At 41.7% G+C, this 27,926-nt stretch overlaps 1 protein-coding gene across 1 annotated transcript in view; it reads left to right on the top strand.

Moving 5' to 3' along the window:
* Window positions 1-27,926, top strand: part of LOC135513039 (carboxyl-terminal PDZ ligand of neuronal nitric oxide synthase protein-like) — a 186,801-nt gene that overhangs the window by 87,932 nt on the left and 70,943 nt on the right. Inside the window, exon 4 of the mRNA XM_064935692.1 lies at window positions 1,633-1,691. Within this exon, the coding sequence (XP_064791764.1) occupies window positions 1,633-1,691 (59 nt within the window). The remainder of the gene's footprint in view (window positions 1-1,632; window positions 1,692-27,926) is intronic.

Raw genomic sequence — 27,926 nt, 5'->3', positions numbered from 1 at the left:
GTAAAGTACTTCAGTAAAACTACTTTAAAGTACTACTTAAGTCGTTTTTTGGGGTATCTGAATGTTTCTTTACTAATTATATTTTGGACAACTTTCACGTGTACTCCTCTACATTCCTAAATAAAATATGTTCACTTTACTCTGATACATTTTCCCTAACACCAAAAAGTACTTGTTACATTCTGAATACTTAGGAAGGACATAATTATGGTCCAATTTATGCACTTATGAATAATAACGTGTTATCATCCCTACGGTCTCTTATCTGGTGGACTCAAGAAACACAAATACTAGGTTTGTAAATTAATTACGTCTGAGTGTTGGTGTGCCTCTGTCTGTCTGTAAAAAATATATATAATGGTGCTCCATATTGACACATCCAGCCCAAAGCGGGAGGTTTACAAAATACTTACTAATTGGAGCATGTTTTTAATTACATTTAAATCCAGATCATTTTAGACTTTTACTCATATTTTAATGGATTACTTTTATTTGAGTAATTTTCTATTAAGGTATCTTTACTTTTATTCAAGTATGAAAATGTAGTACTTATTCCACCACTGGAAGAAGGGAATAGAGAGAGGAGAAAATAATATGGGGAGGAAGACAAAGGGAATCGAGAGAGGAGAAAGAGGAGAATAGACGTAGTGATCGCAAGACTGAATGATAATTTATCTTGATAACCCCAGTAAAAGAAAGAGACACGCGCCTTGTACCCTGGTCAGTCCCCTTTAATAGATAGCAGATGCCTCTTCCAGATCCAGAATCTCTGGTTGAATTGTTCTAAAGAGCTGGAGTGAACTGAACACAGCACAGAATGAAAGGTGTTGTGATTTTGAATGGGACTCTATGGCTCTGTCTGCTTTGTCTCTCAGCCTACTCTCTGGCCAAGACTGAAATGTCAACGCGTCCAGAGACCGCCTCATTTACATCTCACCGAATGGAGAGATGAAAGGAGGTATGAAAAGAGAGATGTTTGAGTGGAAATGGTGAAACGAAAAATCAATAGGAGGAATAATTCCAATCGCTCTCCTGTTGACATTTATATTCTCTCAGTAAACTTGGACAAAGCCCAGTGTAGAAAGAAAGAGAGATAATGAGAATGATTGAGGGATAGGGAACGGGAGAGAGAACGAGAAAAAGAGAGAAAAAGAGAGAATGAGAGAGAAGACAGAGAGGGAGACAAAGCTAGGAAAAATGAGAGAAAGAGAGCAAGTGAGAAAAAGAGAGAGCAAGTGAAAAAGAGCAGCCAAAGCAAGACTGAGTGAGAAAGATGGGGAGAAAGGGAGCAAAATAAGGTAAGAGAGAATGGCCAAAATAATTGCTTTATTCAGTGTCTAGAATGTGGATCGATTGGCCCTGTTGAATCAATATCTCCAGTCCTTGGGCTCAACATCCAGCCCACCCTAGGTCAAAGTTCATTACTGTGGCATTCAGAGACACAGTGGTGAATGGCAGTAGCCAGCGGGGTCAGCCTCATTTTAAAGTGTCTGGCGTGAACGTACTACACAGAGGTCCTGACCTCCTCTCACTCCATCTTAGCATCTCTCACACACTCCTTACACACACAAACCTCTGGCTGACTGTCTGCGGCACACTCCTCACTGAACAATTTATTCTGTCTTTCCACAGAAGAAGGAGTGGACGTGGGATGAGAGTAAGATGATGGTGATGCAGGATCCCATTTACAGGTAACACTTCACCACCATCTTACAGCAGTTGAAGTGGCCCATCAGAGAGCAGGACAGGTCAGGGTGGGACCTGAATGGTTTCCATAGTGACACACCAAGTGGATTAGCATCTCATTGGATCCAGATGGGCTGGGTCGGCCCACTCTGACCCTGGGACACACATACACACACACAAAATGACACACACACCCTGCAGGTCTTCTGGGTGGTTCAGACCAGTCCAAGACATGACCACGGAGGGGGAAGAGATTTTTCATGTCACAAACGATTGCCCACAGCTAATTCCTTGTGTTATACTAAAAGCCTAGCTGTGTTACACAGTATACAATTATATATATTGTGTGTGTGTGTAGGTGTGTCTATGTGTGTGTTAGGCTGGTTTAGATGGTAATGAATGGCCCAGTGCCCAGTGACCAGAATGAGCAGTTAAACACTGCTGGGTTAATTGGCTGACTATGGTGGTTTAGTGATGAAGAGTATTCATCACGCTTTATTGATTTTAATGATTCATCACACACACACACACACAGGACTTTGGTGGTGGATATTGTCCAGTGAATCCGTTATTGATTTTAATGACTGAATTTGTGTATAAAATATTATGTTTGATCTAATTAAAAGTTTAATGTTGAGTGAGAGGTTGTTGTCCTGGCACCACACGGCCAGGTCTATGACCTCCTCCCTGTAGGCTGTGTCATCGTTGTTGGTGACCAGGCCTACCACTGTTGTGTCTTCGGCAAACTTGATGATGTTGTTGGAGTTGTGCCTAGCCATGCAGTCATGATTGAACAGGGAGTACAGGAGGGGACTGAGTACACACCCCTGAGGGACCCCCGTGTTTAGGATCAGCGTGACGGATGTGTTGTTACCTACCCTTACCACCTGGGGGCGGCCCGTCAGGAAGTTCAGGATCCAAATCAAATCAAACTTTATTTGCCACATGCGCCGAATACAACAAGTGTACTTTACCATGAAATGCTTACTTAGAAGCCCTTAGCCAACAGTGCAGTTCAAGAAGAAGAAAGTATTTGCCAAGTAGGCTAAAATAAAAAGTAATATTAAAAAGTAACACAATAAAAATAACAATAGCGAAGCTATATACAGGGGGCACCGGTACCGAGTCAGTGTGCAAGGGTACAGGCTTGTCCAGTTGCAGAGTTTAGTTCTAGGGTCCTTAGCTTAGTGATGAGCTTTGAGGGCACTATGGTGGTGAATGCTGAACTGTAGTCAATGTGTATGAGCAACAGAAGCATATCTGTATTCCCAGTCATGTGAAATCCATAGATTATGACCTAATTCATTTCTTTATATTTCTTTATATGAACTGTAACTCAGTGAAATCTTTGAATTGTTGCATGTTGCATTTATATTTTTGTTCAGTATTGTTGCAGGGGCATGGAGGTACGATATGGCGGGCCAGTGCCCCTAAGGCCTGTCCATAATGCCAGCCCTGCCCCTTTAACTCAAAGACTTTGTGAAGGAGAATTTCTCGCAACCTTGTAGGAAGTTCCTCCGTACGCTGCGGCAGCCAGCAGCATCTTGGCAGCAGGGTGTGGGTGTGTGTTTCTTTCAGCTGGGATAATAAGAGGCTGTGGTATTAGTCCAAATCACAAGATTACCTCTGAGGAAATGGACCAGGCCGTTGCTGGCTGGAGATTGATGTGTGTGTGTGTGCACACACATGTGTATGTGACAGAAGTGCAGAGAGGGGGCTCAAAATTTGAGGCAGCAGGTTCAGGCCCCTGAACACACATACACACACGCACGTGCTCACACACACACTGTAGTGGAGGGATTTGGAGGCTCAGACAGATTTGATGAGAAATTAGATAAATACAGTGCAGTGTCTGAAGCATTAATCACTTATACATACACACACACACACACACACACACACTGTAAAACCAATGGAGGGTGAATGACAAAGCTAGCAAGGAACATTTGTAATTCTAGTACTGTAAATCAGTAGAGTAATGCTGGTGTCTCTTCCGTGAGACTGTGTTATGACAGGAGAGGACAACAGACAGACTAGCTAGTTAGAACCCCGTGATTCAGCCCTGCCTTCACACACATAAACACATACACTGAGTATTCATTAATGAGTATTCAACATTAAGAACACCTAGTATTGAGTTGCACTACCCCCTTTTGCCCTCAGAACAGACTAAATTGATCGGGGCATGGACTCTACAAGGTGTCGAAAGCGGTCCACAGGGATGCTGGCCCATGTTGACTCCATTGCTTCCCACAGTTGTGTTATAGTTGGCTGGCTGTTGAGTATGAAAAGCCCAGCAGCGATGCAGTTCTTGACACAAACCGGTGCGGATGGCACCTACTACCATACCCTGTTCAAAGGCACTTACATTTTCTGTCTTTGCTATTCACCCTCTGAATGGCACACATACACATTCCATGTCTCAATTGTCTCAAGGCTTAAAATGATTATTTCACCTGTCTCCTCCTCCCCTTCATCTACACTGATTGAAGTGGATTTAACAAGTGACATCAATAAGGGATCATAGCTTCCACCTGGATTCATCTGGTCAGTCTAAGTCATGGAAAGAGCAGGTGTTCTTAATGTTTGTATACTCAGTGTATATACACACATACTGTATATACACCTGCTGTCAACAGAGGGGGCTCCCTGGCCTCATCAGAGATGTATTTAGTTGCAGCTAGCGCAGCCTGCCTCAGGGCTACAGAGGAGAGCACAGTGGGATTTGTTATTCTGTCAGGAAGATTGAAGCTGCAAGCTGTTTTTAGAACATGGAACTTGTTTGTTCTCCTGTTGTTAGGAAGGATGTCTCAAATCCCTTGTCAAAGTTTGGTGTATACGTTTGTATGTGGGATAGGATCTGGACCAGGGTGTGTTTCCTCGTGTACCTCTCCCTATGGGGATACCTGCCAATACTTCCTCAGCAATTACGCTGATGAGGGTCACACACACACACACACACACACACACACACACACACACACACACACACACACACACACACACACACACACACACAGCAAGCATGCAAAATCAAGATGGTGATTAGTAGTGTGACCTGTTTCAGGAAGCTAGGTGTATGTCGCACGTCGTTGTAGCAAAATTTGAAATTGTGTTTTTCACAATTTTCACATTAGATAAAAGTAGAGACTGAGGGCTAGAAAATTGTAAATTATGCACTACAGTTGAGGAACAATGCGAAGGTAATTCTGCTTTGAAAGTTGATAAACTTGTAACCTTACTTTTGAGAAAATGGCCTTTGAATATTTTGACAGCTCTTCTTTGTCTACACCCATTCAGCATCATTCACACCCTCTTAAGCTATAACCCCGCCCAAAAACTCAGAATATTGTCAGATTGTCTGTTCGTATATTTAGTGCGTTTCGCTCTTGGAGCGTTCAGAGCACACACTGGATGCTCTGGCCGAGGAGTAGGGTAGATCTGATTGTTCTGTCCTAACAACAGCAGTCAAGCACCCAAGCTAACTGGCCAACGTTGGCTAGCTTGCTATTTACTTCCAGACACAAATGAGAGAACAGCTCACTCTGCCCATTTTACTCGCCCTAGCAGAGCTGGTTGGGCTGTTTTTTTGTTATCCAGATCGTTGGTGACTGCAACTGTGCTGCTGCCAACAATTTAATTACGTTTTTTGCCGACGTTTACTGATATTGGCCATATTCAACGGGTGTTGAGAGTTCGTAATTATGAACGCTCAGTTATTCTGCACTCTGGCACACTCAGATGAGAGTGCTCTGAAATCGGAGTAGATAGCCAGAGCAAATTTACCAGCTACGTATATCAACAGTTGTCACATTGACATCACGAACATTCTATTGAAATGGTTCTTGCATAGTGGAGTCTTTTGTTAAGACAAAAGCTAAACAGTACAGTGCCCTCCACAAATATTGGCACCCTTGGTAAATATGAGCAAACGTGCTGTGTTAATAAATCGAACCTTTATTAAAGTAAAATAATTGAAAGGAGAAAAAAATGTTTTATCATAAAACAAATAATTTTCTCAGCTATATGTGTGCCACAATTATTGGCACCCCTTCAGTCAATACTTAGTGCAACCTCCCTTTGCTAAGATAACAACTCTGAGTCTTCTCTTATAATGTGTAATGAGGTTGGAGAACACATGACAAGGGATCTGAGACCATTCCTCCATACAGAATCTCTCCAGATCCTTAAGATTCTGAGGTCCACGCTTGTGGACTCTCCTCTTCAGCTCATTCCAATGGTTTTCTATGGGGTTTAGGTCAGGGGACTTGGGTGGCCGTGGCAAAACCTTGATTCTGTGGTCAGTGAACCATTTTTGTGTTGATTTCGAGATGTGCTCTGGATCATTGTTCTGCTGGGAGAACCAACCACGGCCCAGTTTAAGCTTCCTAGCAGAGGCAGTCAGATTTTATTTGATATAGTGTGTATTTACCAGAGACGGTAATGTGAAGAACAACATGACCTGCACCAAAATCAGATTAGGACAGAAAGTAAAGCGGTAAGGTCCATTACGGCGTCCCGGCAAAATAAAATGTGGGGCTACGCCGTACCAGTAAAACGTGAGCCTTTAAAACAAACAACAATTAATACAACATGGCCAAAAAACTATAGGCTATAACTATATTATTTAACATTAATGCATGTTATCCGCATTAAAAAACTGAGAATTCACTAGAAACCGGGTGCTATACGCTCCAAATTACGTTGTTGTTTGAGGAGAACACATTTTGTCAAGATGGGGAGTGGCCGAGACTCTTGCGGACAAGGCGGAAAATTAGTGGCTGAGACTGAGGCGCGTGTGGACAACAAGTGGATGCATCAATTCAGGCTACAAGTGTAGGTCTAATGATAATCGCAGAATGTCATTGCAATACACGTAGGTGTTTGTAGCATATGTCTCTTTCCATTCATCAAATTACAGGTGCGAAGTCCACTGTTGGGGTTTAGTGCTAAAATTATTTTGTGAGGGGACGAATGTGCGCAGGTACCCGTGCGCTGGTAGCCTACACAAGTGTCTTGGTGAGGTGATTGTTTGACAATCAGATGAAAACATGACTGGTTGTGTTTATGCCATATTAAAAGGCATAGCCGGCGTGTCCATAAGGCTAGGGGAAGCTAAGCTTTCCCTACAGTAAATTGAATTAGATTGCAAACATTATATAGCCTAATTAGCTTACTCCTGTCTAAGGAAATTAATATAATCAATTATGACAGCGCGCGTTGCAAATGCCAAATAGATGATTGTTGCGACTGTCAGTGAAAAGCAGAGAGACCCAGCCAGGCATATCGCAATATGAAAAAATACAATTGCGGAAAAAATGTTCGGAAATCAAATGGCTATTGCTGTAAAGAGATGACAATGAAAATACTTAAATCTGTCTTAACTTAGTTGAGCGAACAGTAATCTATATTGTTGGCATCAGAGGAAAACATTGGCCATATCCCTGGTGAGTGTGTATATTCACTGTCTTTGTCATTGGGTCACTTTTGTTTGTTTTTGGACAATAATTTCCTCCTCCAGGTTAGATGGACGTCATATTGTATGTGTCTCCCCTTTTCGTTGACCAATTATATGGATCAGACAACATTGTTTTTATTGATCTGTTTGTCAGTGTCAGCAGAGTAGGCTTCCTTGTGATTTTGTAGTATTAAAAAAACGTGTCCGCGTAGGATGTAGACCAAGGACTAGATAAAGTGTATTTTTGCTCCTAATTTTAGTCTTGAAATCTTTGGCTGTTTACTACACTACCTTTCTCACTGTTTAGGACATGGCCTCACATGTGAATCCTTAAAGAGATGGGTGGGGCTAAGGCTGAAGAGGGTGTGAACGATGCTGAATGGGTGTAGACCAGGGTTTCCCAACTGGCGGCCTGTGGGCCAAATTGGTGGGTTTTGGTGGTTTATTGGTGGAATTTTCATTGTTGGACATACGACTATAAAAACACCAGGACATCAGCTCCAAGTGACATTAATTTAAGAAATCTGTTCCCAAGTATTCTCAGACATAATAGAGACACGTGATCATATACAAATGGAAGCAAACTTTGAAATTATTGTTTTATTTGAACATATCTGTTTGGGCTTCTTGCGGACAAATTCACGGTCTACAAGTTATTTGTAATTATGTTCTGGCCCACCGACCATCCCCTCAAGAAACATTCATCCCGTGGCTGAATCTAGTTGATGATCCCTGGTGTAGACAAAATATTTAATGGACATTTTCTCAAAAGTTGGGTTACAAGTTTATCAACTTTCAAAGCAGAATTACTTTCCCACGGTTCCTCAACTGCAGCGTATTATATACAATTTTCTAGCTCTCTCTCTCTACTTTTATCCCATGTAAAAAACACAATTTCAAAATGTTCTATATAGGATCGAATCCAGGTGGTGGGTCACATATACAAAAGTATGTGGAAACCTGCTTGTCAAACACGTATTTCCAAAATCATGGGCATTAATATGGAGTTGTTCCCACCTTTGATTCTATAACAGCCTCCACTCTTCTGGGAAGGCTTTGCGGGGACTTGCTTCTATTCAGCCCCAATAGCATTAGTGAGGTTGGGCACTGATGTTGGGCGATTAGGCCTGGCTCAGAGTCGACGTTCCAATTCATCTCAAAGATGTTCAGTGGGGTTGAGGTCAGGGCTCTGCGCAGGCCAGTCAAGTTCTTCCACAACGATCTTGACAAACCATTTCTGTATGAACCTTGCTTTGTGCACAAGTGCATTGTCGTGCTGAAACAGGAAAGGGCCTTTCCCAAACTGTTGCCACAAAGTTGGAAGAACAGAATTGTCTAGAATGCTGTAGCGTTAAGATTGCCCTTCACTGGAACTAAAGAGCCCAAACCATGTGTGACTTCCTGTGAGCTTGTGTGGCCTATCACTTTGCGTGTTTTTTTCTTCACAATAACAGCACTTGCAGTTGACCGGGGCAGTTCTGGCAGGGCAGAAATTTTATGAACTGACTAGTTGGAAACTTGGCATCCTATGACGGTGCCACATTGAATGTCACCGAACTCTTCAGTAAGACCATTCTATTGCCAATGTTTGTCTATGGAAATTGCGTGGCTGTGTGCTAGATTTGATATAACTGTCAACAACGGGTGTGCCTGAAATAGCCGAATCCACTCATTTGAAGGGGTGTTTACATACTTTTGTACATATAGTGTATCAAACTCAGCTCTACTGATCAGCTACTCTGCTGTACTCACTCACACGTGGGCAAGGATAGACTCATGTACACACAGAGAAACACACGCAATTTGTACACACAGTCGACAAGCTCCTGGACTTCATTCTCTTCAAAACATTTAAAAGCGTCTGTCAAATATAAACGGCTGGTCTTCATAGCTCTCATTCATTCTCTCTCTCTCTCTCTCTCTCTCTCTCTCTCTCTCTTGCTCTCTCAACAAATAGCAGAAAAAGCATCAGCCCCTTCATATCCTTTTGACTGACCGACCGTGTGTGTGTCCATTAGGATCTGGTGCACTGTGTGAATGCGTCCTCATGTACCTCTCCCAATGGGTATATCTGACAATACGTCCTCAGCAATTACACTGATGAGTGTGTACACACACGCATACGGTTTTGTTATTGTAGAAGTGGCGTGAACACACCCTGATAACAGAATTAAAGCGGTGGGAAGGGCAGTGTAGATTAAAATCTCATTAAAGCTTTGATTATTCTCACACACAGTCACACTGACCTAGTCTGCTGAAAAAAACAGTGTGTGAAGAGTAACTTGGTATGCTGTTTACAGTAGTAAGCATGTTTGCAAACAAGTGAACATTCCACATGTTCGTTCATATTCATACATTATTAGGTCAGAGTAAATCAATAAAGGTAAATAAACTGAAACCTTTCACAAAGAACTTTGCTGAAATTAGATGTGTGTGTATAAATACTCATAAATAGTGTGCGTACAGCATGCTCCAGTGCTATTAATTCCACCGTGATTATTTAATCAAGATAATCTCACCGTTTAATCTTGTTAACAGTATATAAAAAAACTCTGTCTGCTACATTTACATACACTCTCTCTCTTATCCCAGCTCAGAGCCTTACAGTACAGTATCAGGGTAAAATGTCTAGACTTTCACCCCCAGGGACCACAAATGGTGTCAGAGGGTGTTAACCTCTCTAGGGGGTGGTCCCACCTGGCCAACATCTGGTGAAATTGCAGAGCGCCAAATTCAAAAAGAGAAATACTCATAATACAAATTTAAAAAACATACAAGTGTTACACATCAGTTTAAAGATTAACTTCTTGTTAATCTAACCGTTGTGTCAGATTTCAAAAAGGCTTTACTGCGAAAGCGTACCATGAGATTATCTGAAGACAGAGACCAGCACGCAAACATTACAAACAGTTACCAGCCAAGCAGAGGTGTAACAAAAATCAGAAATAGTGATAAAATGAATCACTTACCTTTGATGATCTTCATATGGTTGCACTCACAAGACTCCCAGTTACCCAACAAATGTTGTTTTTTTTTGATAAAGTCCCTCTTTATATCCAAAAACCTCAATTTTGTTGGTGCGTTTTGTTCAGTAATCCAATGGCTCCATGGCGGTCAAAACAGGCAGATAATAATGAACAATATTTCAACAGGACAATAGCTTCGTCAATATAAAAGAAAAACAAGAAAGGCGTGCTCTCTGTCATGCGCAGTAAACAGCTCTGGGACACTGCATGGTCCACTCATTCAGAGTGGTCTTACTCTCTCATTTTTCAGAATACAAGCCTGAAACTATTTCTAAAGACTGTTGACATCTAGTGGAAGCCATAGGAAGTGCAATCTGAGTCCTAAATCATTGGATACTGTAAAGTCAATGTAAATTACAAACATAAAAAAATCCCACTTCCGGGATGGATTTTTCTCAGGTTTTCGCCTGCCATATCAGTTCTGTTATACCCACATACATTATTTTTGACAGTTTTGGAAACTTTAGAGTTTTCTATCCAAATCCAAATTATATGAATATCCTAGCTTCTAGGCCTGAGTAAAAGGCAGTTTACTTTGGGCACACTTTTCATCCGGAGGTGAAAATAGTGCCCCCTACCCTAGTGAGGTTAACAGAGGACTCTAGTAATATCGTCAATCAGGAGTAGCTATTGGCAGACATGGGCCAGTCATATCATCCAATCATACAGCATATTGATCCTCGGTTAGTTTAAAAAAGTATTGTTGTTTAGAGGAGAGTACCATGTGTTTCATAAACTGTTGCCCTCTTTCTGCACTAGAGTATCATTTGGAGCAGTAAAAGAGAGCTGTGAAATATGGCTGTGATTATATCTAAAACTCACTACAACTAATAAACTATAAAAGGGCCACTAGTCCATAAACATAACAGCTCGGTTTCACTTATCTAACATAGTTTATGGTATCTCTGTTATACAGAATGGAATAGCCAGTTTGTTGTTTAGTGTAGTTGGATTCCCTCTCTCCCTCCCCCCTCTGCATCAGCAGAGCTCCATGGATGACCTTGGGGTTGCTCTCAAAGCACTGACTACTCTACAGCCAGCCAGTCTCATCTACAGAAGCTGTCTGGGGGTTTGGGACTAGAGGATGTCATGTCTGACACACAGGCCCTTTACTTTTTATCTGACTCTTTTATGGGAGAGAGAGAGAGAGAGAGAGAGAGAGAGAGGGAGAGAGAGAGGGAGTGGAGAGAGAGAGAGAGAGAGAGGGAGGGGGGAGAGAGAGAGAGGGAGTGGGGAGAGAGAGAGAGAGAGAGGGGGGGAGAGAGAGAAAGAGAGGGGGGAGAGAGAGGGGGGAGAGAGAGAGAGAGAGAGAGAGAGAGAGAGAGAGAGAGAGAGAGAGAGAGAAAATGTGGTTGAGCAGCAGGGGAAAATGGAGCTCCACACATACACCAACAGAAACACACACACAATTTACTGTAAATCGTGGTGCTTTGCGGGATCTCTAGAGATCATGTGACCTTCATCTGATATCAGTAGATGTAAGGAGAGATAAAGGAAGAGCTATATAATAGGATATGATAAGACCGGCCACCTCTGGTCTATACATTGTTATGTGTATTACAGAGGATATGAGCGGAGTGGAGCTGGTTTTGAGCGAGGAGCGGAGTGTGCATCAATTGTCTGGAGTGTGGAGCAGATTCAAAGAATTCAGGAGAGTTAGCCTTCTCCCCTGCTCCAACTTCGCTCTGGTACCACTCAGCCACGAGCTCTGGCCATGCTCTGCCCAGCATTTTTTTATGTTTTTTATTCTTTACTGTTCTCTTAATTAGGCCTATTATGTTGTATGTATTTAGGCAACGCCACCACTAATGGTCCCGTGAGGCTCAGTTGGTAGAGTATGGCACTTGCAATATCAGGGTTGTGGGTTCAACTCCCACAGGGGACCAGTATGGCGAAAGAAAAGTTTGAAATGTATGCACTCACTACAGTAAGAGTGTTTGCTGTATGACATACTGTACATGTGATGTTGATATGAGTTGACCAAGAAATAGGTAAAACAGCCTCTGAAGTTAACGGAAGACAATGAATGCAGCATCACCGGAGACATTTTGCTTTCTAAATAGGCTATTGTTTAAAAAAAGAGTAAGTTTGTAATGATGCTGAAGTTGTCAATCAACTTTAAAATCTGAGCGTAACAGAACCAGTTACAACTGAAGTATCTGACCAATAGATGAGAGAAGTAGCTTATTTTTTCCACAGTGGCCACAAAGCCTATTACCTAGTGCATTCGAAAAGTATTCAGACCCCTCGACTTTTTCCACATTTTACATTACAGCCTTATTCTAAAATGGATGAAATACTTTCCCCCCACTCTTCAATCTACACACAATACCCCATAATGACAAAGCAAAACCAGGTTTTTTGAAATTCTTACTAATGTATTAGAAAGAAAAAAAAACAGAAATACATAAGTATTTAGACCCTTTGCTATGGGATGCGAAATTGAATTCAGGTGCATGCTGTTTCCGTTGATCATCCTTGATATCTTTCTTCAACTTGACTGGAGTCCACCTGTGGTAAATTAAATTGATTGGACATCATTTGTAAAGACACACACCTGTCTATTTAAGGTCCCACAGTTGACAGTGCATGTCAGAGCAAAAACCAAGCCATGAGGATGAAGGAATTGTCCCTAGAGCTCCAAGACAGGATTGTGTTGAGGCACAGATCTGGGGAAGAGTACCAAAAAATGTCTGCAGCATTGAAGGCCCCCAAGAACACAGTGGCCTCCATCATTCTTAATTGGAAGAAGTTTGGAACCACCAAGACTCTTCATAGAGCTGGCCGCCTGGCCAAACTGAGCACTCAGGGGAGAACGGCCTTGGTCAGGGAGGTGACCAAGAACCCGATGGTCACTCTGAATGAGCTCCAGAGTTTCTTTGTGGAGATGGGAGAACCTTCTAGAAGGAAAACTATCTCTGCAGCACTCCACCAATCAGGCCTTTATGGTAGAGTGGCCAGACGGAAGCCACTCCTCAGTAAATACCCTATGGGACTCCCAATCACAGCTGGTTGTGATAGAGCCAGGAATCGAACTAGGGTCTGTAGTGACACCTCTAGGACTGAGATGCAGTGCCTTAGACCGCTGTGTCAATCGGGAACTTAAGTACTTTACACCACTGATAACAATCAGTGAATAGATACAAAGTTCCATCTTGAGTTGATGGGTAGGCTACAGTCTGGGATATGGGAATAATGGGAATTTCAATTATTGAAACATTGATTCTATTCCTGGATAATATCATGTAAAAATGTACACCAAGGGCATTCTTTGTCATGCCTCATCTGAGCAGGATCAGATGGTGACAGGGGTCTCAACCGGGTCAGGCAACCAGGGAAGACAAGTCTGTGACGGCGTAGAGGTTAACTTTTGCAGATAGGACACTTTATTCTCTCTGTGCAGCAAACAAGATATAAACTATTTTAAGGGAGACTGACAAACCTCTAAAGTTGATTTCTAAACTGTATCAAGGGTTGATAGAGGCTTTTCCCAATGACAAAACATGCCAAATGACAAATGACAACATGTTAGGAAGACCTGGGAGACACTATAGGTGATGATGAATAGATACAGATACTTTTGTATAAATAGTGTGTGTGGACACCCCTTCAAATTAGTGGATTCGGCTATTTCAGCCACACCCATTGCTGACAGGTGTATAAAATTGAGCACACAGCCATGCGATCTCTATGGACAAACATTGGCAGTAGAATGGCCTTACTGAAGAGCTCGTGACTTTCAACGTGGCACCATAATAGGATGCCACCTTTCCAACAAGTCAGTTCATCACATTTCTGCCCTGCCAGAGCTGCCCTTGTCAACTTTAAGTGCTGTTATTGTGAAGTGGAAACATCTAGGAGCAACATTGGCTCAGCCACAAAGTGGTAGGCCACACATGCTAACAGAACAGTACCGCCGAGTGCTGAAGCGTATAGCGTATACGACTCGTGGTGTAATTGTGATACCATACTGGAACTCAAGTCCTTTTTTTCACCAAACCTAGAATACCTCACAATCAAATGCCAACCATATTATCTTCTAAGAGACTTTTCTTCTGAGATAGTCACGACCGTGTATATCTCCCCTTAAGCCGATACCACGACGGCCCTCAAGGAACACTGGACTTTATGGAAACTGGAAACCACATATCCTGAGGCTGCGTTTATTATAGCTGGAGATTTTAACAAAGCAAATTTGAGGACAGGCTACCTAAATTCTACCAACATATCAACTGTAGTACTCGCGCTGCTAAAACACTGGACCACTGTTACTCCAACTTCGGGGATGCATACAAGGCCCTCCCCGGCCGTCCTTTCGGCAAATCTGACCATGACTCCATTTTGCTCCTCCCTTCCTATAGGCAGAAACTCAAACAGGAAGTACCTGTGCTAAGGACAATCCAACGCTGGTCTGACCAATCGGAATAAACACATCAAAATTGTTTTGATCACGCGGACTGGGATAAGTTCCGGGTAGCCTCAGAGAATAACATTGACGTATAAACTGATACGGTTACTGAGTTTATCAGTAAAGTGCATAGGAGATGTTGTACCCTAACCAGAAACCGTGGATAGATGGCAGCATGCGCGCAAAACTGAAAATGCGGTGGTTTTAAAAATGGCAAGGTGACTGGGAATATGGCAGAATACAAACAGTGTAGTTATTCCCTCCGCAAGGCAATCAAACAGGCAAAACGTCAGTATAGAGACAAAGTGGAGTCGCAATTCAACGGCTCAGACACGAGACGTATGTGGCAGGGTCTACAGACAAGCACAGACTAAAAAAGGAAAACCAGCCATGTCGTGGACACCGTCTTGCTTCATGATAAGCTAAACACCTTCTTTGCCCGCTTTGAAGACAACACAGTGCCAATGATGCTGCCCGCTACCAAGGACTGTGGGCTCTCCTTCTCTGTGGCGTGACTCTGACATTTAAGCGTGTTAAACCTCGCAAGGCTGCCGGCCCAGACGGCATCCCTAGCCACGTCCTCAGAGCATGCGCAGATCAGCTAGCTGGTGTGTTTACGGACATATTCAATCTCTCCATATCCCAGCCTGCTGTCCCAAAATGCTTCAAGATGGCCACCATTGTTCCTGTACCCAAGAAAGCAAAGGTAACTGAAATAAATGACTATCGCTCACTTTTGTCATCATTAAGTGCTTGGAGAGACTAGTCAAGGATATAACCTCTACCTTATCACCTCTACCTTACCTGTCACTCTAGACCCACTTCAATTTGCCTACAATCGCCATTACACTACACACTGCCCTATCCCATCTGGACAAGAGGAATACCTATGTAAGAATGCTGTTCATTGACTATATCTCAAGATTCAACACCATAGTACCCTCCAAGCTCATCATTAAGCTAGAGGCCCTGGATCTGAACCCCACCCTGTGCAACTGGGTCCTGGACTTCTTGATGGGCCGACCCAGGTGGTGAAGGTAGAAAACAACACCTCCACTTCGCTGATCCTTAACACTGGGGCCCCACAAGGGGGCGTGCCCAGCCCCCTCATGTACTCCCTGTTCACCCATGACTGTGTGGCTAAGCACACCCCCAACTCAATCATCAAGTTTGCAGATGACACAACAGTAGTAGGCTTGATTCCCAACAATGACGAGACCGCTTACAGGGAGGAGGTGATGGCTCTGGGAGTATGGTGCCAGAAAATAACCTCTCATTCAACGTCAACAAAACAAAGCATCAACGGGACCACCGTGGAGAAGGTGGAAAGCTTCAAGTTCCTCAGCATACACATTCCTGACAAACTGAAATGGCGCAACAGCTCCTCTTCAACCTCAGGAGGATGAATTCAATTTAACCCTCACAAACTTTTACAGATGCACAATTGAGAGCATCCTATCGGGCTTTATCACCTCTTGATATGACAACTGCACCGCCGGCAACCGCAGGAATGTCCAGAGGGTGGTGCGGTCTGCCCAACGCATCACCGGGGGCAAACTGCCTGCCCTTGCCCTCCAGGACACCTACAGCACCCAATATCACAGAAGGCCAAAAAGATTGTCAAGGACAACAATCACCCGAGCCACTACCTGTTCACCCCGCTATCACCCAGAATCACCCACTCAGTACAGGTGCATCAAAGCTGTGACCGAGAGACCGAAGCTGTTTTTCAATCTCAAGGCCATCAGACTGTTAAATAGCCATCAATTGCACATAGAGGCTGCTACCTATATACATAGACTTGAAATCACTAGCCACTTTAATAATGTTTACATATCTTGCATTACTCATCTCAAATGTATATTCTGTATTCTATACTATTCTACGGCGCTCTGACATTGCTCGTCCATATGTTTATATATTCTTAATTTCATTCCTTTACTAAGATGTGTGTGTACTGGGTATATGTTTTGAAGTTGTTAAATATTACTTGTTAGATATTACTGCACTGTCAGAACTAGAAACACAAGCAATTCGCAACACCCGCAATAACATCTGCTGAACACCTGTATTTGACCATTAACATTTGATTTGATTTGATGACAATGCCCACGTGCACAAAGTGAGGTCCATACAGTAGGACTAGTCTACTTGGCCTGCATGCAAATGTAGGCCTACTAATGTGCCCTTTTCGGGATGTCTGATAGTATTTCTGATTGTTTTCACTCACCACCACTAATGAGCAATGGCACAAACAAAGTCTGTTTCTAGAATCAATTAAGAATGACAATAGTTCCTCAAAGTATTTGAACAATATTTCAAGCTTTCTCCCTTTTAATAACCACTTGGTATGAAAGGGGAAAATGTAATGTTCTGATCCAGGGGAAACATCATAAAATACCTGATTACTTCTTATCCCTAACTAATAGCCTGCAGCTGTGTCTGTCCCAAGCTCACTGGCTCAGAATATTTTATACAATGTTTAAGTTTGTTGTAGCCAATGTGATTCATAGGATATTTATTTTTCTCTGGATATTTTCTACCTGCAGGTGGCAATGCTTTATGTGTTGGTTTAATGTATGCAGTTTTTTTACATAGTTGACAATGGCAATAAAATGTTACTTTTATATTTGTATAATTTTCATTTAGATAGAATGTAGATTAACCAATGATTTTGAGATGCAAAGACTATTATAAATGAAATGAAACTGTTCCAGAAATGTGCATTTGAAAATCATAACTGGCACGCAGATTGGTAGAAATGGTCAGATAAATTGGCACTCCAAATGGAGAAGGTTGCTTACCGTTGGTTTAGCTTATTACCCACAACTTCAGGGTCTGGAACAGGTTTTATTCTTCTGGTTAGGCTACTGATCTGAGGGGATTTTCAAGCTACTGAATTTGGCATGTAAATGCGGACAGGAGATCTTTCAAATGGGCCTAGTTTGTGCATCACTGTGACTAGCTATCACTAATTAACAGGGCTAATACAGATTCTAAGTAGCTACTGAAGTTCAAAAGAAGTGGCTGCTGAGATGACGCTGCAGTGGATAGCAGCCGTCTTATGGGCTCCTGACCAATTCAGCTATTTTGTGTTTTTTACGCTTATCTTAACTTAACTTTTTGTACATAATGTCTCTGCCATCATTTCTTATGACCAAAAACAGCTTCTGGACATTAAACAGTGATCACTAACCTCGATTTGGATTAAAAATGTCTACTTCAATGAGATGGCAGCTCTGGATGTTCTGCTTACTTCGGACCATGCCCTAATACCCGGGACTCAAGTGGGAAAGCGTCTGCGAAAGACACGCAGGCGAGCCGGCACCCTGACAAGACTACATCGGCGAGCAAATAGACCGCCATTGCCCTCTGTTCTATTGGCAAACGTGCTATCACTGAAGAACAAACTGGAGGAGCTCTCTTTGAGACTAGCCTATCAACGAGACTTGAAAAACTGTAATATCCTATGTTTCTCAGAGTCGTGACTGAACAAGGACATGAATATACATCTTGCTGGTTTTTCCAAGCATCGTCAAGACCGGACTGTAGACTCTGGTAAAACGACGGGGAAGGGGTGTGTCTCTTAACAACAGCTTGTGCACGATCTCTAATATTAAGGAAGTCTCAAATTTTTGCTCCCCTGAGGTAGTATGGTCTGCAGCTTGTCAAGAAGTATTCTATTTACCAAGAGCGTTTTTATCTATATTTTTCGTAGCAGTCTATTTACCATCACAATACAATGCTGCCACTAAGACCACAATAAACAAACTGCATAGGGCCATAAGCAAACAAGAAAATGCACATTCAGAGGCAGCGTTTCTTGTGGCCGATGATTTTAATGCAGGGAAACTGAGATTTGTTTTACCTCATTTTTACCAACATGTCACCTGTACAACTACAGGCGCCAATTCTAGATCACCTTTAATCCACACACAGAAATGCATACAAGGCTCTCCCACGGCCTCCCTTTGTCAAATCAGACCATAACTCTATCCTCCTGCTTACAAGCCAAAACTCTAACAGGAAGTACCAGTGACGCGCTCAATGCAGAAGTGGTCTGATGAAGCAGATGCTAAGCTACAGGACTGTTTTGCTAGCACAGATTGGGAATATGTTCCGGGATTCATCCTATAATTTGAGGAGTTTACAACATCAGTCACCGGCTTCATTATAAATGCATTGACGACATCGTCCCCACAGTGACCATACGTATGTACATACCTCTACCAGAAGCCATGAATTACAGGCAACAGCCGCAATGAGCTAAAGGCTAGAGCTACCGCTTTCGCGGAGTGGTAAACTAATCCGGACGCTTATAGGAAATCCCTCTATAACGTCAGACGAGCCATCAAACAGGCAAAGCATCAATACAGGACTATAATTGAATCCTATTACGCCGGTTCTATGCTCAATAATAGCGCCGATGGAGATGGCCGCCATTTTACGGTCTCGTAACCAATCGTGCTATTGTGTATTTTTTTTGCCGCTATTTGTAACTGATTTTGTACATTTTGTTTCTGCCACTGTCTTATGACCGAAAAGAGCTTCTTGATATTAGGGCAGCGATTACTCACCCCGTACTGGAGGAATTCTGCTTCTTCTTCGAGTCGGACAGGAAGGATTTACTCCAGACACCCGACTAGGCCCACATCCTCGTCATTCGCATGAGGAAAAGACGGAGGTATCGTTGACGGCGGTCCGGTTGCCTTGTCCGTGAGGGTAATCTACCTTTACCATCAGTCCTATTAGCCAACGTACAATCAATCGATAATATATAGTTTCCGCTTACGCTCCACTGACAGCGTATGGCGTCAGATTTTGGGCTGACACTTGGACTCCATGGCCAGATGTACTCCACATACTTATGTACTTTCACCTCTTATCTTCACAGGGGACAAAAGAGACGGAAACAAAGCTAAAACAATAGTCTTCAACTTTAGTTCACACTCATCTTTTATGATGTTGTTGTAGGACTGGGCGAAATAGCCAAAATATATCACTGTATTTTTCTATTTATTTACGGCATGATGGTATTTGACTGTATTTGATGTTATTGAGTAATACAAGTTTTAAGTTTTACTTCATGAGTCGTGTGTCACCCTAGGGTGGCAACACATACATTCTAAATGATTTAATTCAGGGCTTTCTTCATTCAGATTGTTTTATATTGTTCAATTCAACTTCAATCAAAAATAATTTCCTGCATTTTCTGCACTCATTTAAGATAATTTCCACACTACCACGTAGGCCTTATTTTTAATCAAACGTCACAATTGTGATTTAGATCAAAACACTTGGGTGAACTGTTGGAATCATGGAAATAGAATGTTTATTTTAATTCTATAGTTAAATGATAAGAAATAGTGGCCACTTTGGATACAGTGTTTGACATCACAACAAATGAAAATGTCAGCTAGCCAGCTAAATAGAGATTAGCATTAGTGGCTAACACGATTTAAAGAACTTGAAGAAAAGACAAACTAGCTGTTAACAATGTAAGAAACACAAACTAACAGTGTATTTATAGAACATTTGTGAATTTATATTAACAAGCAAAGTGGAAACAACATTGTTGTCATTGTTGCATGTGCTGCATTGACCCTGCAGACTGAACACAAGGGTCTAGTGGTCAAGCAACAACAAATTCGCTCCTTGAGTGACGGGGGTGAGGCTAGGTCTTTGTGGAAAGCGGCATGGAGAGAGCGGAGAGGGATGACTCAAGTAGGTGTAAACTATCAAAATGGACGTTACACACGGCATATCACATTTAACAAACCAAACTTTAAAATACCGTTATAGAAGGTAAAGTTAAAACCCAAACCGGTCCATGCATCAATAAACCAAATCAAAGTTTACTTGTCACATGCGCCGAATACAACAGGTATTTCACCTTACAGTGAAATGCTTACTTACAGGCTCTAACCAATAGTGCAAAAAAGGTATTAGGTGAACAATAGGTAGGTAAAGAAATAAAACAACAGTAAAAAGACAGGCTATATACAGTAACAAGGCTATAAAAGTAACGAGGCTACCGGTCTTTTCCTCTGAGGAATAATATCTTAGAACATAGGACTGGGCGGTGTACCATATTTGACTATATAACTGTATTGGTCCTGGGTCCTGCGATCCTCAAAAGGTTCTACAGCTGCAACATCGAGAGCATCCTGACTAGTTGCATCACTGCCTGGTACGGCAATTGCTCGGCCTCTGACCGCAAGGCACTACAGAGGGTAGTGTGTACAGCCCAGTACATCACTGGGGCTAAGCTGCCAGCCATCCAGGACATCTACACCAGGCATTGTCAGAGGAAGGCCCTAAAATGTGTCAAAGACCCCAGCCACCCCAGTCAAAGACTGTTCTCTCTACTACTGCATGGCAAGCAGTACTGGAGTGCCAAGTCTAGGACAAAAAGGCTTCACAACAGTTTTTACCCCCAAGCCATAAGACTCCTGAACAGGTAATCAAATGGCTACCCGGACTATTTGCATTCTGTGTGTGTGTGTGTGTGTGTGTGTGTGTGTGTGTCCAACCCCTCTTTTTATGCTGCTGCTACTCTCTGTTTATCATATATGCAAAGTGTGTGTGTCCCCCCAACCCCTCTTTTTACGTTGATGCTACTCTTGATCAAATGTCGTCACTAACTTACTGTGTTTTTCGCTCTCTCTCCTTTCTTTCTTTCAGAGCATGCGTGGGTGTGTGTGTATGTGTATGATAACAGAATGCTGTCGCCTCTTAGCATCTGATATATCGGCAGCACATTTCATAGCAGATATTAATCAGAGTAAACAAAGCCAAGCTAAAACGCATCACATAAATTACTGTGACATTATATCAACCTGTCTCCTACTGGGCTATCACGGTATTAAAAGTGGTGTGTGTGTTTTGTATTTGTGCGTGTGGGTGGGTGGCTGCGTGCGTGTGCGTGCGTATGTGTATTAAAAGTGATGTTGCCTCAGCAAATTATGTTTTTTTTTCATCCTCTACGAAGCACTGGGTCGAGCGAAGAAGGTTTCAAAAGTTAAAAGGGCCTTGAACTAATTACTAAATGCTTTTAAGGTGTGTAGGGGGGGGGGGGGGTTGAAGGCAATGACTGCTTTCATTAGGTGGACAGGGGAGTACCCTGTCCAATGTTCTCTCTCCGTCCATCTCCTCTTCCCGCCCACCATCTCTCCCTCCGTCTCTCTTGTTGACACACCCCCCACTGAGACACAAGTTTTAATTTACCTGTCAGGCTCCAGTGCATCCCTATCTAACACACACACACACACACACAGTAAGGCTGGTGTCTTTCTATGGTTTATATAGACATATCTAGTGTTCCTTTGTCTGGTGACAGATGTTAAATCTAGATCCATCTGCTGCTGTTGGAATTGGTGTGTAGACTGTAGAGGTTTTTGAGGCAGAGTTTGGCACAGTGTTGATATATCTGTTCTTTGGTGTTGATGTACCTGTATCTGTCTGTCGTTTAAATTGATCCCGGAGATTTCTCAGAACAGCGAGCTCACATTTTCTGGCAGCAGTTAAAATCTTAATCTTAACCCACCTTCCTTAAAGCTTCTGGGCAGGCACTTTTTCCTCCCTCTCCACCTCTACATGAAAGCCAGTGTCTTGGTGGGTGATCGATGTGTATCAGATCAGCTGAAAAAGACAGATAATTAACAATTTTTTCTTTAAAGGTCCAATGCAGCTGTTTAAATCTTAATATCAAATCAATTCTGGGTAACAATTAAGTACGTTGCTGTGATTGTTTGTAAATTAATATGGTCAGAAAGAAACAAATTGCTCTTTAGCAAAGAGGAATTTCTCAAGCAAGAATTTCACTAGAATTTCATTAACTTATAACCTACCTGGTGATGTCTCAAGGCAAGCCAAAACTCCATCCCACCAAAACAGGCTGAAATTTCATGAATTTCTTTCAAATTGTTCTTACAATAAAGGGCATTATCATCCTTTTCACAATTGCACAGTATTAATCAAACATCATAGTGTGGAAATATACAGTACTGGTCAAAAGTTTGGACACACCTACTCATTCAAGGCTTTTATCTTTATCTTTACTATTTTCTACATTGTAGAATAATATTGAAGACATCAAAACTATGAAATAACACAAAAGTAATCATGTAGTAACCAGAAAATTGTTAAAACAATTCAAAATGTGTGTGTGTGTGTATCCTCCCTGTCTTTGTCACACTCTCATCACCATGGGCATGGTGAGGCATAGGCCCTATTCCCACTACGAGAGATGAAGGAGAGTCTGAGGAGATTTCTACTTTTCACATTACATCCTTGCCTTACTTTTTATTGTGGCTAGCAATACAACATTCTTGATCCACTGCTCAAATTGACCGTAAATATCACAGTAGCCACTAGCTAGCCAGTAAGCACAAACTATGTGTTACAAATTATCTATAACGTATGTCATGCTTTATAAAGGGTTCAGAAATGTGACATAACTGTGTGACATATAACCACCCACCATGTCAAATGTGACATAACCCAGTATGTCAAATATGACATAAACCTGTGCTTTATAAAGGCTTGCATAAGCACCCCTTAATAAAGGCCTTATAAATCATATTAAGTTGACGCTTCACAAATCATTTATACCCCTGTCCTTCATCTTGGTAGAGCATTGCAATGCCAGGATATTGGGTTTGATTCCCGGGACCACCCTTACGTAAAAATGTATTCATGCATGACTGTGGAAGTCTGCTAAATGTTATATATTATATTTCACTAAAACATTTCTAGGATGGCCCAACCTCTTTCCCTCTTGGGTGCATAGTCAATATTGGACCTGACCTCAACTTCCCCCAAAATGCTGTGTTGCAGGATGACACACACTCTAAAGTGTAGTCATGCACAGAAAAAAACGTTGGGCCTTTTAAAATCAATGACAATGTTTTGCCTACTTCTATTTTCTTTCCTAATTCAGTTTCCAGGTTTCGGATTTCCCCTATTGTTTTCTGGTTTACCCATTTTTTTGTACACTTGAGTAGAAAAACAACAATTACATTTTATGTGTTCACAACAATTCTTACACTACATCAGGGGATGACTTTTGAGGTCTGGGAAAAATCTAAAACTTTTCTTCTTTTTTTAATGGTGTAGTTGCCCATTAATTCAGTGAGCATGCCCTGCATTGTTGTTTGGTTAGCGGGTTTTCTGTAATGCAGTAAGAGCATATGATGTGATTCGGGTGCCAATGGAATGTTTGGAGTAAAAGGCCAGCAACGCTCCGTATTATTCACAGCCCATGAAATGACACCATAGAGTGAAAGTATTCAGACTCCTTGACTTTTTCCACATTTTGTTACGTTCTAAAATGGATTCAATTAATTGTTTTCCTCATCAATCTATACACAATAACCCATTATGACAAAGCGAAATAATGTTATTTTTATACCTTATTTACATAAGTATGCGGACATAAGTATGAGACTCGAAATTAAGCTCAGATGCATCCTGTTTCCATTAATCTGTAACGGCTTTCGTCTGGTGGAAGAGAAGCGGACCAAAATGCAGCGTGGTGGTTATTCATGTTCTTTAATAAAAGGAACTCGACATGAAATAACTAACAAAACAATAAATGTGTGAAAACCTAAACAGTCCTATCTGGTGAAAACACAGAGACAGGAACAATCACCCACAAACACACAGTGAAACCCAGGCTACCTAAATATGGTTCCCAATCAGAGACAATGACTAACACCTGCCTCTGATTGAGAACCATATCAGGCCAGACATAGAAATAGACAAACAAGACATCCAACATAGAATGCCCACTCAGATCACACCCTGACCAACCAAAACATAGAAACATACAAAGTAAACTATGGTCAGGATGTGACATAATCATCCTTGAGAAATTTCTACAACTTGACTGGAGTCCACCTGAGGTCAATTCAATTGATTGGAAATTATTTAGGCACACATCTGTCTATATAAGGTCCCACAGTTGACAGTGCATGTCAGAGCAAAAACCAAGCGATGAGGTGGAAGGAATTGTCCGTAGAGCTCAGAAACAGGATTTCACACTGCATGAGGCAAATGGTGGTCACACCAGGTACTGAGTGGCCTCTCCCTTTTTTTAAAGTATCTGTGACAAATAGATGCATACATGTATTCCCAGTCATGTGAAATCCATAGATTAGGGCCTAATGAATTTATTTAAATTGACTGATTTCCTCATATGAACTGTTACTCAGTAAAATCATTGAAGTTGTTGCATGTTACATTTACATTTTTGTTCAGTGTATATTGTATTATACAAGGGCTTATTTGGAAATGAGACCTAGGTCTCAATATGTCTTCCCTGTTAAAATAAAGGTTAAATAGAAATAAAAAGGTAATATTTTTTTATGTTATGGCAGCCTATTGTAGCAGGACTACTTTTGGTCTATCCCATTACTCTTTGCGAGAAATCGAAGCAGAAATCGACACGCTATCTGATGCAAGACAATGATGGAAGTCGTTATATAAAGCAAATTGCGACTGAAAATGTTGATCATTCCCAGGGGAGTTGCTTCTTGCCTGGACATCAGTGGCTTAGTGCAGTGAAGCAAAAACAAAAAATCACTGTCAAGATTTAAAGCTACGGCGACAATTTCAGAATGTTACAGGCTGTTACTACAGTTTCAGGTAAAAACTCAATAAATCAAGTCTCAAAAATAAGGAAAATGTATGTACATTTCAGCTGTTTCAAAAACATTACTCTGCTATTTAAAAACAAAATGTACTGAAAGAGTGTTGGCTCAACAAGACAATTCTGTTTACACTGTCCTGCTTAGCAACTGTCAGGAGAGTGTTGTGCTCTACCTCCGGAGATAGCGGTCGAGAAGTGACAAGTTCGCAAGTTTTAAATTGCAGTAATACACTGAGTGTACAAAACATTAGGAACACCTGCTCTTTCCCTGACATAGACTGACCAGGTGAATCCAGGTGAAAGTTATGATCCCTTATTGATGTCACTTGCTAAATCCACCACAGTCAGTGTAGATGAAGGGGAGAAGACAGGTTAAAGAAAGATTTGTAAGCCTTGAGAAAGTTAACATGTATTGTGTATGTGTGCCATTCAGAGAGTGAATGGGCATGACAAAAGATTTAAGTGCCTTTGAACGGGGAATTGTATTAGGTGCCAGGTGCACCGGTTTGAGTTTGTCAAGGACTGCAACGCTGCTGGGTTTTTCAAACACAACAATGGTCCACCACCCAAAGGACATCCAGCCAACTTGACACAACTGTGGGAAGGATGGGGGTCGACATCTCTGTGGAACGCTTTCTAAACCTTGTAGAATCCATGCCCGATGAATTGAGGCTGTTCTGAGGGCAGAAGGGGGTCCACGTCAATATTTGGAAGGTGTTCCTAATAGAGGTCGACCGATTTATGATTTTTCAACGCCGATACCGATTATTGGATGACCAAAAAAAGCCGATGCCGATTAATCGTCCAATTTTTATTTTTTCCTTTGATCTGTAATAATGACAATTACAACAATACTGAATTAACACTTATTTTAACTTAATATAAAACATCAATAAAATCAATTTAGCCTCAAATAAATAATGAAACATGTTCAATTTGGTTTAAATAATGCAAAAACATAGTGTTGGAGAAGAAAGTAATATGTGCCATGTAAAAATGTGTGCCATGTAAAATATGTGCCATGTAAAAAAGCTAAAAAGCTAAGTTCCTTGCTCAGAACATGAGAACATGTGAAAGTTGGTGGTTCCTTTTAACATGAGACTTCAATATTCCAAGGTAAGAGGTTTTAGGTTGTAGTTAATATAGTATTTATAGGACTATTTCTCTCTATACCATTTGTATTTCATATACCTTTGACTATTGGATGTTCTTATAGGCACTATATTATTGCCAGTGAAACAGTATAGCTTCAGTCCCCCTCCTCGCCCCTACCTGGGCTCGAACCAGGAACACATCGACAACAGCCACACTCGAAGCATCGTTACCCATCGCTCCACAAAAGCCGCGTGGAATAACTACTCCAAATCTAAAAGCGAGTGACGTTTGAAACAGTATTAGCGCACACCCAGCTAACTAGCTAGCCATTTCACATTGGTTACACCAGCCATTAGGCTGATAGGCTTGAAGTCATAAACAGTGCTGTGCTTGCAAAGAGCTGCTGGCAAAACGCACAAAAGTGTTGTTTGAATGAATGATTACGGGCCTGCTGCTGCTCAGTCAGACTGCTCTATCAAATCAGACTTAATTATAACATAATAACACACAGAAATACGAGCCTTTGGTCATTAATATGATCAAATCCGGAAACTATCATTTTGAAAACAAAACGTTTATTATTTCAGTGAAATATGGAACCGTTCGGTATTTTATCTAATGGGTGGCATCCCTAAGTCTTAATATTCTTGTTGCATTGCACAACCTTCAATGTTATGTCATAATTACGTAAAATTCTGGCAAATTAGTTCGCAATGAGCCAGGCAGCCCAAACTGTTGCATATACCCTGACTCTGCGTGCAATGAACGCAAGAGAAATGACACACCTGGTTAGTATTGCCTGCTAAACTGGATTAGTAGTTAGTTAGTTAGTGATTGATTGTTTTTTATAAGATAAGTTTAATGCTAGCTAGCTAGCAATTTACCTTGGCTTCTACTGCATTCGCGTAATAGGCAGGCTACTCGTGGAGTGCAATGATTAGAGCGTTGGACTAGTTAACTGCGGTTGCAAGATTGGAACCCCTGAGCTGACAAGGTGAAAATCTGTCATTCTGCCCCTGAACAAGGCAGTTAACCCACAGTTCCGAGGCAGTCATTAAAATTAAGAATGTGTTCTTAACTGACTTGCCTAGTTAAATAAAAGGTATAAAAAATATATATAATAATCAGAAAATCAGTGCCCAAAAATGCAGATTTCCGATTGTTATGAAAACGGCCCTAATTAATCGGCCAGTATGATTAATCGTTCGACCTCTAGTTCCTAATGTTTTGTACACTCAGTGTATTTTATTTAACCAGACAAATTCTTACTTTCAATAACAGCCCAGGCACAGTGGGTTAACTGCCTTGTTCAGGGGCATAACGACATATTTTTACCTTGTCAGCTCAGGGATTCGATCTTGCAACCTTTCGGTTACTAGTCCAACACTAACCACTAGGATACCCTGTCGCCCCCTAACCACTAGGCCACCCTGCCGTGTATGTGTAGGGGAGGGTATTTTTGCGAGAAGCTAAGTGTGAAGAACTTCATAGTGTAGAGTAGGCAGGGACATAACGCACTGCAGCCACCAAGAGGTCATTGGATGTCAGCTAGGCCCCTGGCGTGACACACACACACACAATTCTTAAAGGTTGTGTTTATTT

The sequence above is a fragment of the Oncorhynchus masou genome, chromosome 24 (genome assembly GCF_036934945.1).
Source record: "Oncorhynchus masou masou isolate Uvic2021 chromosome 24, UVic_Omas_1.1, whole genome shotgun sequence".
Taxonomy (NCBI): domain Eukaryota; kingdom Metazoa; phylum Chordata; class Actinopteri; order Salmoniformes; family Salmonidae; genus Oncorhynchus; species Oncorhynchus masou.
This window is presented reverse-complemented; position numbering and strand designations above follow the sequence as displayed.